The sequence below is a fragment of the Hemicordylus capensis genome, chromosome 2, assembly GCF_027244095.1.
Source record: "Hemicordylus capensis ecotype Gifberg chromosome 2, rHemCap1.1.pri, whole genome shotgun sequence".
Taxonomy (NCBI): domain Eukaryota; kingdom Metazoa; phylum Chordata; class Lepidosauria; order Squamata; family Cordylidae; genus Hemicordylus; species Hemicordylus capensis.
In genome coordinates, this window is record NC_069658.1 from 174,034,641 (window position 1) to 174,051,414 (window position 16,774).

Below are 16,774 nucleotides of genomic sequence, written 5' to 3' on the forward strand. Positions count from 1 at the left end.
CCCGAGGCCATTCCGCTTGTGGACACGGGAACTGGGTGAAGAACCTGGGGAGCTGTTTGTTTAATGTTGAGGCGAAGAGGTCGGCCATTGGATGGCCAAAACGTTGTGTGATCTGTAAAAAGATCCTCCTGTTGAGCGTCCACTCACCTGGTAAAAGTTGTTCCCAACTCAACCAGTCTACAATGGAGTTGAGGTCCCCCTGGATATGGTGAGCCATGATCAATGCTAGATGACCCTCCGCCCAGGACATTATCAGGGATGCCTCTGTCTGGAGACAGTGTGATCTGGTTCCCCCTTGCCTGTTTATGTGGGCCTTCGCGGTAGTGTTGTCTGTTCTGACCAACACATGGCAGTTGACAATCAGAGACCGGAACGCTATCAGGGCAAGGTGGATAGCTCGTAATTCCAGCCAATTGATGCTGTGTAATTTCTCCTCCATTGACCAAGTGCCCTGAGCAGTTCTGTGTTGGCAATGGGCTCCCTATCCTGTTTTGCTGGTTGTAATTATGACTCGAGTCGGTTCCAGGAACTCCTTGCCTCGTCTGATGTTGGTATCCATCAACCACAACTGAAGAGATGTCAAAATTTCTTGTGGGACAAAGATGTTGATGTTGACCTTGATGGATATGGGTACTCTGAACTGCAGAAGGAACCATTGTAATGGTCTCAGATGATATCTGGCCCACGGGACAGAATCCAGTGTGTCCACCATTAGACCCAGGATGCGTGCAAGAGACAACAGTCTGGCCTGGCGGGCCCTGTCATCCAAGTAACAAAAAATGCGTACTCCCTGCAGTCTTAAATGCGCAATCACTGGCGCAAGGACCTTGGTAAATATTCTTGGGGCTGAGGACAGACCGAATGGAAGTGCCCTGTATTGGTAATGTACTCTGCAGTATCTGAAGTGAAGGAGATGATGACTTTTGGAGTGTATCGGGATGTGTTAGTAGGCTTCCCTTAAATCTATGGAAGCTGACAGGTCTAGATGTTGCAGTGTTTCCGTTATTGAACGAAGAGATTCCATGCGGAACCTGCGCTTTGGAACCCACCGGTTCAGAAATTTTAAGTCCAATACAGCCCTGAGGGACTTGTTCTTTTGGGGAACAGTAAAAATTATTGAATATATACCCTGTCCCTGTTGATGGGTAGGGACAAGTTCTATTGCACCTATAACCATTAGGTGTTGGATGGTGTCTAGTAGGCCTAAGTGTTTGACAAGCCAACGTGATCTTGGGGTTGGTAGAAATCTGTTGGGAGGAGCTGTTGTTAGCTCTGTCTTGTAGCCAGTCTCTATTGTTGAGAGGACCCACAGATCCGTTGTCGTTTTCTGCCATTCTTGAAGGAAGGTTGACAGTCGACCCCCCAGACTACCCAATGGGGAGTCATTGTTGCTTCTGAGGTTTAGGCTGGTTGTTAAAGGCCTGTCTTCCCTGATTGTAGGCCCTACCACATTGCTGTCTGTTCCACTGAGGGCGGTGGTATCTGGAATCTCTGTCTTTCCATCGAATGGAGGGGCAAAAATTCCGAAAGGACTGGTACTGAAATTGAAAGGGCCTCCTAGGAGGGGGACGTTCTTGTCTACGTGGTGCTGGGGGAAGAGGCATGGTCTTACGCGTATCCTTAGACTCTACCAATACCTCCTTTAGTGCTTCATCCCCAAATAACTTCATCCCGTCATAAGGAACCGCGGCCAAATTTGACCGTGAAGCAGCGTTTACCGACCAATGCTTCAGCCATAAGTTACGGCGTCCAACAACTGTAGCTGCAGAAGCCCTGGATGAAAATCTTATGGCGTCCAGGGTTGCATCTGAGACAAAGGCCTGTGCCTTCTGGATTTTAATAAGCTGGTGTCTTAGGCTAAATATGTCAGACGCGGGATCTTGTATGAGGTCATATAACCATACCACAGATGCCCGGGATAGGATGGATTCGGCAGCCGAGGCCCTAATGGACAAGGATGAGGCCTCACTAGCCCGTTTAAAAGAAGCCTCAGTTTTTAAAAAAATCATTTTGGTCCTTTAAGGCGGACTCCCCACCCCTAGGTAACAATGCCCCATTTAGTAAAGCTACAACGGGAGCATCTGCCAGAGGCAGCTTGAACATGTCCATGGCCTCCTGTTGAAAAGCATAATATTTGTTGGCTACTGCCACAGATTTACGATTGGAGGTAGGAAGTAGCTATTCTTCCTTAACCGTATCAGCCAGTAACTCTGTTAGTGGAAAATGAAGCTCTTTGTCTTTAGGTTTAGGAAAAACCAGAGATCCCTTAGTAGGGGGAGCAGACTCTGGATTAATAGGTGTCTGGAGGTCCAGCACATTGATGGCTCTAGACACTAGGGGGCTAAAATCCTCCTGTGAAAATAAGCGATAGGGTGGATGCAGGGTTATCCTTATCATCCGACCACGTTCCTTCTTCTTTGTCCAGTGGATCTATAGGGAAATTTCCCGGTACTGGTACTGTAATAGGATTTGGTGTAGTAATGGGAATAGGTACTGCAACATTTATTTAATTTACTTGATTGACTGATTGATTGATTGATTGATTGATTTCTATACTGCCCTTCCAAAAATGGCTCAGGGCGGTTTATACAGAAAAATAATAAATAAATAAGATGGTTCCCTGTCCCCAAAGGCCTCACAATCTAAAAAGAAACTAGACACCAGCAACAGTCATTGGAGGTACTGTGCTGGGGATGGATAGGGCCAGTTACTCTCCCCCTGCTAAATAAAGAGAATCTCCACATTAAAAGGTGCCACTTTGCCAAGTTAGCAGGGGTAGGTTAATTGCCAAGTTAATAAGTGTAGTTCCTGTACCAGAAGGGATTGGAGATACAGGCAGGACAGGAGCCAGTGGCTCATTTGGAAGGAGTGGTGGTAGAGGATTGTTGGATGTAATGTCAGGGCATTCCCCCCCAGACCCCTCTGATGAACATCCACCCCCTCTTAAATCCACCAAATTAACTGGTCCCTGTGGATGGGGACTATGAAGGCCCTCCACAACAGTATGCTTCCTCTTGCGCCTAGCCTTCTTGGGTGGTTGGGAGGATGACTCCTCAGAAGAGGAGGGAGATATGGGGTGATCCCTGCTCCTTTTCTTAGATTTTTTATCCTTTTTTACAACCTGTTTCAAAGACATAGACAAGGTTTCTTTAATCCAATCCTGCCAGGCAGGAGGCATAACCAAAGGCAGGGAAATATGTTGCAATCCCTGTTCAGTTTGCAATTCTTGGGTAGCCTGAGGGACTGTTAGCAATTCTTGGGCAACTAAAGGGTTAATTAAGGGAGGTCCCTGGCTAGCGGTGACAAGGAGGGATCTCACTGGTCCTACGTTGCCCTCTCTGTGCCCCGAAGAAGACTCCAGCCTTCTGGGTCCGGATCCGGCCCCCTGGCAGTCCATGGTAGAAGCACGGCTTTGGTTAGTGGCGGTTCCCAGGCTTCCCGCCCTGCCAGGGTTTCCAGCTGAAATCATCGCACCGCTGCTTGCAAAACTGCTAGATGTCGCAGCGGCTGCAATGGCGCTCCTCTTCTCAAGCAGGCTCAGAATAGGTGGGAGCGAGACCGAGGTCTGGCCCACGCTATCCGGCTGCTAATCGCCTCCAGTCCTCATGGAGCTCCTCGTCATGCAGGTCAGTAATGAAGGACCCGGCGCGGCTTCCTTGTCCACAGGGGAGCAGGGGACCTGATCCGGCGTCCCCTGCATAGGCGGCTTCATCTAGAGGCGCGGCCGTTAAGGGTACGGCTACTAATGGCGACGAAGGCGAACTCGGCGCTCTAGTAGCGAATGGGAAGCCCGATGTCTTTCTCCCCGTGGGGACTAAAATACGTCTAATAGCCTGTCGTCTCTACATTAGGCAATAGACGTTACAAAGGGGAGTATACAGTGAGTAAAAAAACAGACATGAGGTAACAGACAAGTGGAGGACAGGACGGTGGTTTTTTTTTTTTAAAGATACAGAGAGGTAAGAATGGAGAAATAGTGTCTGAAAGAAAAGCAGTAATGAAACGAATAAGAGAATAACAAACACAATGAAGAGCAATATGAATAATCTCTGCGCAGCAGGACTAAAAGAACTGGTCAGGGTTATCTGTCCCGGGCTCTTAAGGCTAGTAACAGAATTTCATTAGTCCTGCCTGGGAGCACGTGGGAAAGGATAACCCAATGAGAGATGTCCTCGGCTCCAGGCATCAGAGAACTTGGCTTTCACCAAAGTGCCCAACTTCTGCTCCCCCTTAGAGACCGATTCCAAGTTAGATGGACCATTGCTCTGAACGAAGAGAACAGTAACATGTTGAGCTGGAGACCTAGCACACAACAAGTCCAGAATGAAAACTCTACCAGCTCAGAAAAATCCAACACATTCACCACCAGCAGAACAAATCATGCAAACTGTAACTGAAGAAAGTCACACTTCATCCATCATCAGCAAGGCCAGAGGGCTGGTTTGCTTTCCCCCGCTCCGTCAAAATATACCTCCCCTCCCCCCACCCACTTTGTTGCATGCAAAACACAGAAAGAGTGGAAGCATACAGAGCAGGAGATATGAAATTTGCAGGATGACAGCAGGTTGTAGGCAATGAAGCAGAGTAAAAAGGCATTTCTTTCCTCGCCAGATAACCACTAGACCACTAATAAAGATTTATTAGTCATAGACTTTTCCTCTAAAAGGCTTTGCCCCACAATAATTGGAGCTAAAACCCTGCTTTTTCAAAATGGTGAAGATTTTTCAAGAATCTGATAGATGTTTGGAATGTGCTGTGATCATGGCCATACTACAACTAGTATAATTTTCTCATTTATGATTAACTCTTTTATGAGGAAGAATTCGCATATTCCAGTTAAATGATTGTCAATGTGTGGTTAGATCCAAGTTTGGCTCCTGCAACTAAGTAATTGTCTGTTCTGTAATCGCATGTAATATTTGTCACGTGTTACCTATCTTGAAAGAGATGATTATAATATAACTAGAACAACACGAGGGATAGAAGGCCTTGTCAGTGCTGGTGCGTGTACATGCACATCAAAACTAGGAAGCTAAAGGGCAGATGCTTGGGACTGAAGTGAATCTAAGATTGGGGTCTGGAAAAAATATATTAAGATTGGGGTCTAGAAAAAACATTATTTGATCAATGGGATGGCATCTGACTTCTAGGTTGTGAGGGATACAGATGTCTTTGCTTCAGGATCCACCTTTATTACACAAAACACAGCACTGAAACTGTATTTTCAAAAACAGGCCCCACCCATTAATTTCTCCCACTAGAGAGAGAAAGCGAGTGAGAGCATGCGCAAAAGAAAAAGAATGAACATGTGTGTTGTTCAAGACTCTTGGGCACTGACTGGCCATTCTTGGCCCACCTTCCAGTTTTCACCACTTCTTTCTTCTTCTTCTTCTTTTCTTCTAGGACTTACTCTTCACTTCTACACTAAAGTGCTATTTTTCTTTTAAGGGGAACAAACAACTCTTACCCTCAACCCGCGTACCCCCCCCCCACGGTTACATCTGATCTGACCATTTAATTTATCATTTAGTTCCCACTCATTTAGTACACTACTGGTGCAGGACTGTGGCTCATGCTAAAAAAAACTAACGTGTGGTCACATTCTTGGAAGCAGCACGGCTGTACAAAGCATGAATTCTCAACATTGGGTCCCCAGATGTTATTGGACTTCAGCTCCCATAAATCCCAGCTACAGTGGCCTTTGGCTGTGGATTATGGGAGTTGAAGTCCAATAACATCTGGAGACCCAACGTTGAGAATCCCTGGTACAAAGTATTATTTCCCCTCCCTGATCCCCCATGAACTGCCCACAAACGCACTTGTCCACCTTGTCCGAATTCTGCCTCCAGTGGGTGATGTTCTTCCTCCAGCGAACATTCTCTTGGTTTCCAAACGGGCTGCGCTCTGAAGGGGAAGGCAAGGTGGGGCTATCAGGACATCTCAGCTTGGAGCTGTCCCCAGAATGCAAATTCATCACAGATTATAATGAATACAAACAGCGATGAGTCACACAGAACTTCTGTAAATGCTTATGCATTCATTCATTCATAGCTCAGCGGGAGTGAGCCAAAGTACAAGGAAAGAAGGAAATGCTGTGATCAGCTCACATTCCATAAGAAGAGTTGGGTCTTCCATTGTAGCCATATAGGGGAGTGTGAGGAGAATGTGTCTATATTTACACAATTGTCCATATGTCCTATCTTCTACGGTCAAAGAATCTTTAGTTTAAGAGAACATTTAAAGCTTTTACAAATTCACCAAACAGCAAGGAAACTGTAAGTTAAGGCATCTGCTTTCTCTGCAGGTTGGCAGCAACAGTGAAGCTCATGACACCATGACTTCAGTAGCCATTTAGCTGCACACTGCATTCTTGTTTTCAGTCCGAGCAAATGGCATGCGTTAGTGCTGGTGGGTTGTACACAGCAGAAAGGTTGATAGATGGAGGGCATGGAAAGGTAGACAAGACTGGGGGCGGATAGGCAGCCATTGGGATAAGCATATGTATCATTGTGAGATGAAACACACAAATCAGCCATAGAAAGGAGGAGGTAAGTTCCACATTTATGTGTAAACATTGATAGGGTTGGCTTTTCTAATAGGCTCACTCTATTTAACAAGAATTAAATCTTTAGAATTTATAAGCAGAGCAAGTCTGAGATTCCGACAAAATATAGCTATTTGCTGGTTTCACTTGTGATTAAACATGCACAAGACTGCACTCTGCAACTTATATTGTATGTATGTATTTGTTTATTTTGGCCCAAGGCCAGCATATCAGCAACAAGCGTTGCTAGTTGTCAAAATTAAGAGCAAGGTATTTAGATTGAAATAGACTGATCTGAGCTTCAATGTTGCCCTCAACCGTTAGAGGACAAAGACTGGAAGGCTGAGGAGACCAAGAGAAAGTGGGTGTATGGAGGCTAAATTGTAAGCAACACTATTTGTGAAGGTGCAGAATATGTTTACTTCTGATATGGTGTGGATGTAAAAGTGGGACTTCACTTAGTATTCATATGGTTTTTGATGCATGAGTGAGTTTTTATTTTATTTATTCAGTTTTTCTCTCCCATTTGTCCTGCAAGTTTGTAAAAGCCTTAACGATTCTCTTAAACATTTTTTTTATCCTAGAATGTGTCTGTATGAAGAAGAGAGTACAAGTAACTTCAATGTGCATATATAAAGCTTCAATCTGCCCCTCACATATATGCTACATAGATTGCTCTAAATTTCCTTCAAGTAAAATGGAAACTTTGAAATATTTTATCTTTAGGAATATACAGTAGAGATGTGCAATGTCCATTTCAAGTGTTTTGAGCTTGAAACAAAACACCCTTAAAATAAAGGGCCTGTTTCAAGCTTGAAACGGAACAGCCTTGTTTCCACTGGAAATGTTTAGGGTGTTTCGAGCACCATTTTGAGGCCTGTTTTTCCAGGGAGAGCTGGTCTACCAATTGGGATCGGTGGGTAGATCAGTTCTCCACTCCAGACTTGGTGCTGGTCTACCTGCTGACCCCAATTGGTACACCATGCAAAAATGGGCCTCAAAATGGCCCTCAAAATACTCAAAACGTTTTGAGTGTTTCAAGCTTGATTTGTTGAAGCAACCTGCTTTGGCCACTGTTTTGACAAATCGACCTGAGGATTTTGGAATTCGTTTCAAGCTAAAAAAAATTAGCAAAATCCATTTTGTGCACATCTCTATACAGCACTTGCCCACCAAACCAGTGAAGAAAGACCATAGCAATAGACTTGTGTTTTTAGCATTATAAAACCACAACAAATTTAGGGATTCTTTTGGATAGGCAAATAAGTAAGTAAATAAGTCAAGAATGACCCTCACACTTCAATGCAAAATTTATGAATGGCTGCAAAATTAATTCTTTATCAGACTTTTCATGAAACCTGGCCAGATTATATGCCTTATCAAATAGATTTTTCCTACAGACAGGACGTCAACCTTATTCTACAGCAGATAGTATATCCAGGTTCTATAAGCTAGAATACTGAAAAACCACACTAGCTTAACTATGAAACCACTCTCATAGCTCCAAAATAAATAATAACTTCTTACTTAAATGCCTATGATCAAACCAACTTGCAAAAAATACCCCCCAAACCCCCTAAAAATCTTGGAAGGAAAAACCAGAAGCCAGCACTTTCACTGAAGGGGACAAATGCCTCCCTGGATTTCAGAAAATTTATTTGCACCAAGCTTCACATGGGGTGGGATGGGGACTGATTTTGCTAAAAATCTGCTTAAGTGAATTTGCAAGGTTATTCATCAGAAATAGGAAATAATATCCCCTCAAAGGCCTCAAATATTTAAAAATATGTTGTCTAAAGGAGGATGACAACAATAGTAGTACAAGTAATAGTTTCATCAGAACCTATTACACATCTAGAAAGAGGGATACAAAAAAAATTCTTCCCATGCCAATTTAGTCCCAGTCACCAAAAGTCAACCTAGCACTTCTGAAAAGTACCTGAACTAGGGGAAGTCTCTAGGGGATGGAACAGAGTCCCCTTTGCTACCCTTGTAGTACAAAAGTATCTCAAAGATCGTATTTCTGGCAGATTATTCTTTCCAGTCCTAAACAGTGCATTGGTGCACAGAAGGTGGCGGTTTCTACTTGCTTGCTCAAAGACGTGCGGCTTTCTAGCCCTGAGAGATTACACAAAGCAGCTCATGATGGCTGTCCCCCTCATTTATAGTTCTCACCTCGGCTGCGGCGAACCATTTCTTGGCGTGCCCCAATGGTGCCCAGAATGGCTTCCTCCAGTCGTGCTTTCATGTCCAGGGACTTCTTGAAAGTCAAGCTGTTGATACGCTCAAAGGCCTTCTTGCCCTGTGGAATAGCAGACAGTCTAGCAGATGTCACTTAACAAGAGAAGGAAGTTGGTCTGCTGGAGCAAAGTCAGGCTGCTGATGGCCAAGAGTACATGGGGAAGAGGTGAACAACTGTTCACCTTTGTTGAAGAAGGACTTGACCAAGTGCCCATTTCAACAAGAGTTGAGCAGGGGAATTTAGAAACTTTTTAGTTCAAGATCCCCTAGAGGGAATGCTTCTGGCTGGGTCAAATCAGCCACCCTTGTATGCACCAAACATTCCTGAAAAGGATGCAAGGAAGCTGGGTGTCAGGACTCTTGCTCCTCCAACTAACCTTGTACTCAAAGCAGGAGACACAAAGGTAAAGGAGGTCAAGGAGGCGGTTCACATTGAAGGCGGAGAGGTCAGCAAGCCAACGGTGCAGCACAGCTCCATCTGCATTCTTCAGCACCCAAAGGAGACACACCAACAGGTTGCGGCTTGCCTCCGCTGAGAGAGTGCTGTACTGGCGAGGAGGCTGCAAGCAAAATCCAAGCTCAGACCACACATAAGTCACATGCTACAGAACTATCCCCTCTGCCCCCACAACATTATGCTTTTAGCAAGTTTGGGCCCATCATTCTAAACTTTAATCAGTGGCACCAGTTCAGATCATGATGAACACAGAGAGGTATCCTCAGTGGCCACCACAATTCCAAAATGGACTACTCTTCCTATGATGTGGTGTGGTATGGTATCTTTACATTTAACCATTTTTTAAAGTGGCTGCTTCATGTATATTTTAATGATTAGTTAATCTTCTGGAGCCTTTGGAATCAAATGTGCTACAAATCTGCATATGCATGTGTACCCACACAGAGCATTTTCTGCTGAGGACTGAGACCAATAGATGTCTAGACACTCCAGCACACTCCTGGGCTCATTCTAGAGGAGTTGTTCCCAATCAATGAAGTTTCTTGTCTGTAGGAGAGGTTCTCAATTTTTAGAGTGCCCTTACCCTTTTGACATCCTTGCTCTAATATGCAAGGATCTTCTGCCTATCCTCCCAAACACGAGTTCTGTTCTCTGCTTCTACCTTTCCCCTCGGACAATGAACACTCACCACTGATGGCATCTGAAAGAGGTTGGACCGATGTGCATGAGGCAGGGGCGAGCCAGCAATGGCCAAGGCAACTGACTGGCTAATGGTGCTGCTGTCCCCATCTCCTTCCTCAGCCATCACAGAAGCTAGCCGCCCTCTCTGGCTGTGGTTCTCTGCAAAGAAAAATTGCCTAAGGGCTGACAACCAAAGAACCCGCCCAGTCAAGCGCTGACTTTGGTTGCATGGGATTTAATTCACAAAAATACAGCCAGTCCATAAAAATATTTAGAAGTAAGGTTAGTTTGCACAAACATTTCTGTGGTGGTGGTGGTGGTGGTGGTGAAGCCACTTGGTGGACATAAAAGAAAAAGACTGACCTCATCAGCATCACATGGGGTGTCACAGCAGTGATTTCTGTCAAATTACTGTCAGGGCTACTACTCTCAGGGCTAGACTGTGGCCATGGACTGCTGTACCCTGAACTGGATTTGGAGGAGTGTTCTCCAACTCGGGCTTGTTAAATCATGACATATCAAAAAATAACTACCAGTGAGGGGAGAGGAATTGCCTGAGAAGAGTGGGGAAGTAGCTGGTGAATGGGCAGGAAGAGATTTCAGGGTGGGACTAAGGCTGCTGTTGTGAAAAGTGAGTCTCTCTGCCACTGCTGTGTGGGTGGAGAGAACACACCTAAGTGCCCTCTGAGTAGTGAGGCAGTTAGGATGGTGGGGAACAGCTGTTTGGTACCCTTCCCCCTACCACTGATAGGAAGGGGAGAAAATGCTGCTCAACCACACTGAAGCACTAGCTGAATGTTGCCACAGAAGCAAGGAGCGGATGGTTCAGCTTCTGTCTGGTGGGAGGCAGGACGATACAGGTCAGTGTCCTAGAGGGGTGGGGTTGGGCTGCTGTGGCAGCTAGGAACAAGCTGCCCAGCCTCCACCAGGGAGTCGGAGCAAGACAATGTGCTCAAAAGGTACAGTGAGCAGGAGGCCATTGCAGTGGCAAAGGTGCACTGGTTGACTCTCATCAAGAGCATTTGGGTGGATAAGAAAGAGGCTGCTTAAGGGCACCCTGTTAGACCCCCACCAATGGAAGGAGGACACCACGGCTTGAAAGTGCTTGAATGTGCCATGAGGAGAGGCCAGAGCCACTGGGGCCGCAATGGGCATGGCATCTAGCCCCCCAAGCTGGTGTCCTCAAATCCCCATCTTTAGCTGGACATGTTGGATCAGAGAAGGAGAAACAAAAAACAAATGGGAATCTTGAGGAGGCCTGAGAAAACCCTTCACCTCTGCCATTAGGCAGGGCTGGTCTGGGAGGGTGGGATAACCCTTTCCCCTCAGTTAGCACAGGAGCCGTGGGCTCTGAAGGCCTCGAAGAGGCAGGCGCACCGGTAGAGCTGACAGTGGCCGAGACAAGGGGTTGTGAGCCCAAGAGAAGCGCAGCTGGGATGGAGGCAACCTGCATGGTTTTGGTAGAAGCTGCCTCAGAAGATAGAAGGGCTTGTTCCCAGAACATAACATAAGAACATCCCTGCTAGATCAGGCCCAAAGCCCATCTAGTCCAGCATCCTGTTTCACACAGTGGCCCACCAGATGCCACTGGAAGCCTAGAGGCAGGAGTTGAGAACATGCCCTCTCTCCTGCTGTTACTCCCCTGTAACTGGTACTCAGAAGCATTCTGCCTTTGAGGCTGGAGGTGGCCTAGATCATAGATGGCCAAGATCATAGGTGGGAGGCTCAGTTCTTTCGGGCTGGTTTGGTTATACGCAGTATACGCAAGTTCTGACCGGGTGGGCAAAACTTAGTACCTAATTCCCATCTTTGGGCAAAATCATGCCTGTGACCAGGGCAGCCACCTCAGTGTCAATGGGAGGAACCTTGAAATTATCCATAACGGGCCTGGGCAATGAATAAAATTGCCTCACAGGTGGAGAGGGACCTTTACCCTCAGTGGGGTTGTCCCATTCCAACTGAATAACATTCAGAAATAATTGAGGGCAGGGTGTGACCACTTCAGGAAACTGTGTAAGAGGGAGTACACCTCCAGATGCCCTTCAACGTTACTGGGGGTCAGGGTGGTGGTGGTTGCCATATCTCCTTGCAGTTTAAGGATTTTACATGCCTTGTGAAGAAGAACTGGAAAATCAGCTTGGGGAAACAGATGATGGGAATTAGAATGGGAAGGCTCTGCCTCATTCCCCGAGAGCTCACCTTTCTCTCAGTCTGAAACAGAGCCCTTAGAATAATCCCTCGTGTGGGATTCTTGCCGGGGCTGCATGTGGCCCGTGAGGCCTTTTTTCTTGGCCCCCGGGGCTATTTCCCCTTCCTCCTGCTGCTGCTTAACCCCCCCCCCCCAATTCTGCTCGCTGTCTGTGCTGCACAAAACACTCCCTGTCCCCGATCTCTCCCCCTCCTCCTCCACCAGAAACAAACAATCAAAAGCCAGTGTGTGCTGCACAAAACACTCCCTGACCCCTCCCCTCTCCTCCTCCCCGCAGAAACAAACACAACCAATGTTGTAAGAGCCTCCCCAGGAAAATCACGCGAGGCCAGCCCAGTGCACAAGGCCCGGGGCACTTTAAAAAGAGCCCGAAGCAATGCAGGTCGCCGGGCCAAACAGCAGGCCCCAGCGTCGCTGATTTCTGTTGCTGCGTGGTGACAGCAGCGCCGACACCAATGCAGCCGGGGGGGAGAGAAGGACACACACGCACCCCCACAGCCATCTCCTCGGCCGCGCTGTGCCTTGAATTGGCAGGAGGCAGTGGCAAGACAAATGGCTGCAGTGATGAGGTAGGAGGTGGCGGACAGTGGCCCCATGAGGGAGTCTAGCGGCAGCAGCGGCAGCCATGGCAGAGGGGGCAGGCAAAAATGGCAGGGACGGAGGGAGCCCGGCAGGGAGAGAAAGCGTTGCCAAGGGACAGGGAGGGAAAGCTGCCAGTGGCGGGAGAAGGATGGGGACCTCCGGAACGACGGGGAACGGACTCTCTCTCTCTCTCCATCCATCCAAGACTGCTCCATATTCTCTCTCTCTCTCTGCTTCCAAGTCTGCCCCATTCTCTTTCTCAAGCCAAGCCTGCCCCGTGTTCTCGTTCTCTCTCTCTCTCCAAGTCTGCCCCATTCTCTTTCTCAAGCCAAGCCTGCCCCGGGTTCGTTCTCGTTCTCTCTCTCTCTCAAGCCAAGCCTGCTGCCTTTGTGGTGAAGGATCAAAGTTTAACCTTCTTATCAAAAGAGAAAAATTTCTCTATTTTTTTTTCCTTAAAAGTGCTCCGTGTTAAGTGTGATGATTTGGCAGAGGTGGAAAGGAAGAACAAAGCATTTTATTGTTCTGTATTTTGTACAAATTGTATTGAATTTATTTTATTAGAATTTTTAATTCAATTCATTTTATTTTAATTTTAATTACTCTTGCCCTGCCAGAACTTCAAAAGTTAAATTTTGATTCAATTCATTTTAATTAATTTCACTTTAATTTGGTTTAATTAACTGATTGATATTTAGTGTTACTTTGAAAATCAGCACCCTAAAAATTGACTTCGGCCTCCATGAGCCAAGTCATGGTCAGTTTCAGCCCACCAGGTCATTTGAGTTGTGCAGGCCTGGGATAGGCGATCCATGGGGGGAAGCATGAGTAGTTCCCTACCCAGATAGGGGAAACTACCCAAGTCACAAGGGGTTGGAGATCTGTAGTCAGATCCAGTGGATGAGTGTCTAGAGTGAGTTCTGTTGTTAGAACATCCCCTAGGGCTGCAGTTGTTTGCCAAGGCGGTATCGGGGCAACGGGCAATAATGGCGGGATTTCACGGACAGGGCTGGAATTAGTTGGTGGAGGAGGAGCAACGCAAAGGGCTCTCTTCTCCTGTTCCCACTATCTGAGCAGGGTTTGAACGTGGGCCGGAATCTCCTCTTCCACCTCCTCCCGCAACTGAGCAGTACTTAACATACGAGAGCATTTAGGACTGCTGTCACTCACCGCAGTGTGAGGGATTTGTCTATCGTGCTTGCATTCCTGCTGGGAAAGGCTTCGGGGGATTACATCTGCCCTGAATCCCACCCTTGGCCCAGATGGAGTTCCTCTGGCTTGCAGACCCCTCATGGACTGGATTAGCGGGGCTAGGAACTGGTTCCTGTGAGGCTTTTTGCCTGCATGCCACTTTGTGGCCCGAACCCCTCTCTTTCATCTTGGGGCGGGCCTTGATAGTGGGATCTGTTGCTGCTAGCCACTCCGCTTGGCAGACAGAGGCAGTGATGGAGTCCTCAGAGAGAGGGAGAGAACTCTCTCTTGCTGAATAAGGTGCGAGTACCACTCTGGAGAGACTGCGCAGTGGACCTGATAACATGGCTTCTCAGCACTGAGTGGGGCTGATCGGTCATGGTTCCATCTTCCTTTCTCTCTGACTTGTGCTAATCTACACGAGGGAAGGCTCCGGGGTAGCGGGGACCAAAGGGAAGAGAAAGGAAGTCCTCTGCAGGCTCTAAGGCACCAAGAAGTAAAAGGACACTGTTCCGGAGCGAGTCAGGGCAAAAACTGGAGTGGGTAGCTCCTCCCATATGGCTTGTGAAGACTTTTTCCTGATTGGTCCTGTATCAGAGAAGGTGGGAGGAGTAACCCAACATTGCTCATTCTCACTCAGTGGGGGAGTATCCAATTAAGGAATATGAACAATAATATTTATGACAACAGAAAATCCTAAGGTCAAAGTCTAGTCATTAGCGTGGGAGAATTATTTCACTGGTCTTATTTCAGTGGCAAAACTGCAATAATGTATAGACTTGATTTCTAGTTATCTCTTGGTATTTTAATCAAAAGTATTTTATCTCTTGGTATTTTAATCAACTTCAGTATCTTGGGTATAATGTCTACTTGCATCACATTAAGCAGAAGTCATAACACATGCAGAGCTAGTGCACAGATGTTTTTAGCCTATACATTGGGATCAAATGGCATCAGACAATTGCTTTGAAAGAATTTTTAGATATAGAAAGGTCTCATGATTTATACTCCTCACCAGAATGCTGTATTTAAGGCAGTAGTAGGGGAGGATTTGGCAAGAGATTCTTAATGATACTGAAACAGAACAAGTTGTTCTAGTAAGAACTAATCAGCCTACTTTCCTTTCACTATCACTACATCTGGACTAAATCTGGTGCAAATAGAAGTCCACAGGTTAGATCTCTTGCACCTCAAATGTTCATGTGTCCGCCATCTTGGATCGGGGTGGATGGCATCATTACAAACTGCACCATTGAGGTGTTGCTGTGTGTCACTCACTACAGCTGTTCAAAATTTGGTTCAAATCGGTTAGACTGTCCACAAGTTAGTGCACTTTCATCACAAAAGTTTACATGTCAGCCATCTTGAATCGGTGTGGATGACATCACCAATAACTATGTCATTGAGGTGTCCCTGTGTGTCACTCACTGCAATAGTACCCAATTTGGTTCAAATGAGTTAGTCCACAAATTAACTTGCTTGTGCCTCAGATATTCACGCGGCCGCCATCTTGAATTGGAGTGGATGACATTATCACACACCGCCATTTGGGCATCCCTATGTGTCTCACAGCTGTAGCAAATTTGGTTCAAATTGGTTAGGAAGTTCACAGGTTAGCCCACTTGTGCCTCAAAGTTTACACATCCGCCATCTTGGACTGGGGTGGATGACATCATCAGAAACTATGCCATTGATGTATCCCTATGCATCACTCACACCAACTGTCCCTAGTTTGGTTTAAATTGGTTAGACAGTCCACAAATTAGCCCGCTTGTGCCTAGAATTTTCATGTGGCCACCATCTTGAATTGGGGTGGATGATGTCATCACACACCACACCATTTGGGCATTCCTATCTGTCCCTACAGCTGTACCAAATTTGGTTCAAATTGGTTAGGCGGTTCACAAGTTAGCCCACTTGCCCCTCAAAAGTTTACGCGTCCACCATCTTGGATTGGGGTAGATGACATCATCACAAACTACGCCATTGGGGTGTCCCTATGTGTTCCTACAACTGTACCCGATTTGGTTCATATTGGTCCAGGCGTTGCGAAGTTGATAGTGGGGGACACATGGACACACACACAGAATGCTGGGTAATCTCATAAGCCTACGGAGGGATGTAGGGGAGGAAGAACGAAAGAGGAGAGAACGGACAAGAGAAAAACTTTTGTTGTTGTTGTTGTTGTTTTTATAGACACCAGAGAAAGAATGGAACAAAGATAGGAAAAAAGGTGAAAGATAACAAATATTGTTAAGTGGAAAAGCTGGAGAAAGGAAAAAACCGCCTGGAGCTGAGCAAGGACAGAAAGAACTGGGGTAGGGTTATCCTCCTCAGCCTCAGCGGGGCGTGTACATATTTTTTCAAATAATCAGATCTGTCCTGCCTTGGAGCTAGTGAAGAAGGATAAGCCATGAGATGTCGCTGTCAGCAACAACTAGAAGAACCATGTAAGTCGGAATGAATTCCTTGAAGGAAGGGCAGGATAAAAACGATACCATTATAATACTACTGCTACTAAACCACAATAAAATAAAGGGAAAGATAACTGATGAGCAAAGTGTTGTGCTCAAAGAGAGACCTTCCATAGTTATTTCTGGAACACTGATATCCACACAAACTGAATAAGAGCAAGAAAATCTAGTATGTTGATTTTAAGTGTTAAATTATAGAAATTTAGAATTGGAAGGGATCTTGGAGGTCCTCTCATTCAACCAGTTGCTCAGAGCAGGAATTGGCTACAACATCTCTGATAGATGGCCACCCAGGCTTTTTTTGAAAACCTCTAGTGAAGGAGAGCCCACCACTGTGCGAGGCAGACTGTTCCACTGTGAAACAGCTATAAAACAGGGACAGAATAATAAAACTTAAT

At 46.2% G+C, this 16,774-nt stretch overlaps 1 protein-coding gene across 7 annotated transcripts in view; it reads right to left on the reverse strand.

Annotated features, from left to right (window-relative positions):
• Nucleotides 1-16,774, reverse strand: part of DOCK6 (dedicator of cytokinesis 6) — a 164,227-nt gene that overhangs the window by 41,738 nt on the left and 105,715 nt on the right. For 5 of the 7 annotated variants that reach the window (XM_053291865.1, XM_053291864.1, XM_053291863.1 and 2 more), the window contains 4 exons: nt 9,931-10,082; nt 9,163-9,345; nt 8,720-8,846; nt 5,820-5,904 (listed from right to left, as the gene is read on the reverse strand). In XM_053291865.1, coding sequence (XP_053147840.1) covers nt 5,820-5,904; nt 8,720-8,846; nt 9,163-9,345; nt 9,931-10,082 — 547 coding nt within the window. The remainder of the gene's footprint in view (nt 1-5,819; nt 5,905-8,719; nt 8,847-9,162; nt 9,346-9,930; nt 10,083-16,774) is intronic. The other 2 variants (XR_008315389.1, XR_008315388.1) reach the window with 2 other exon arrangements.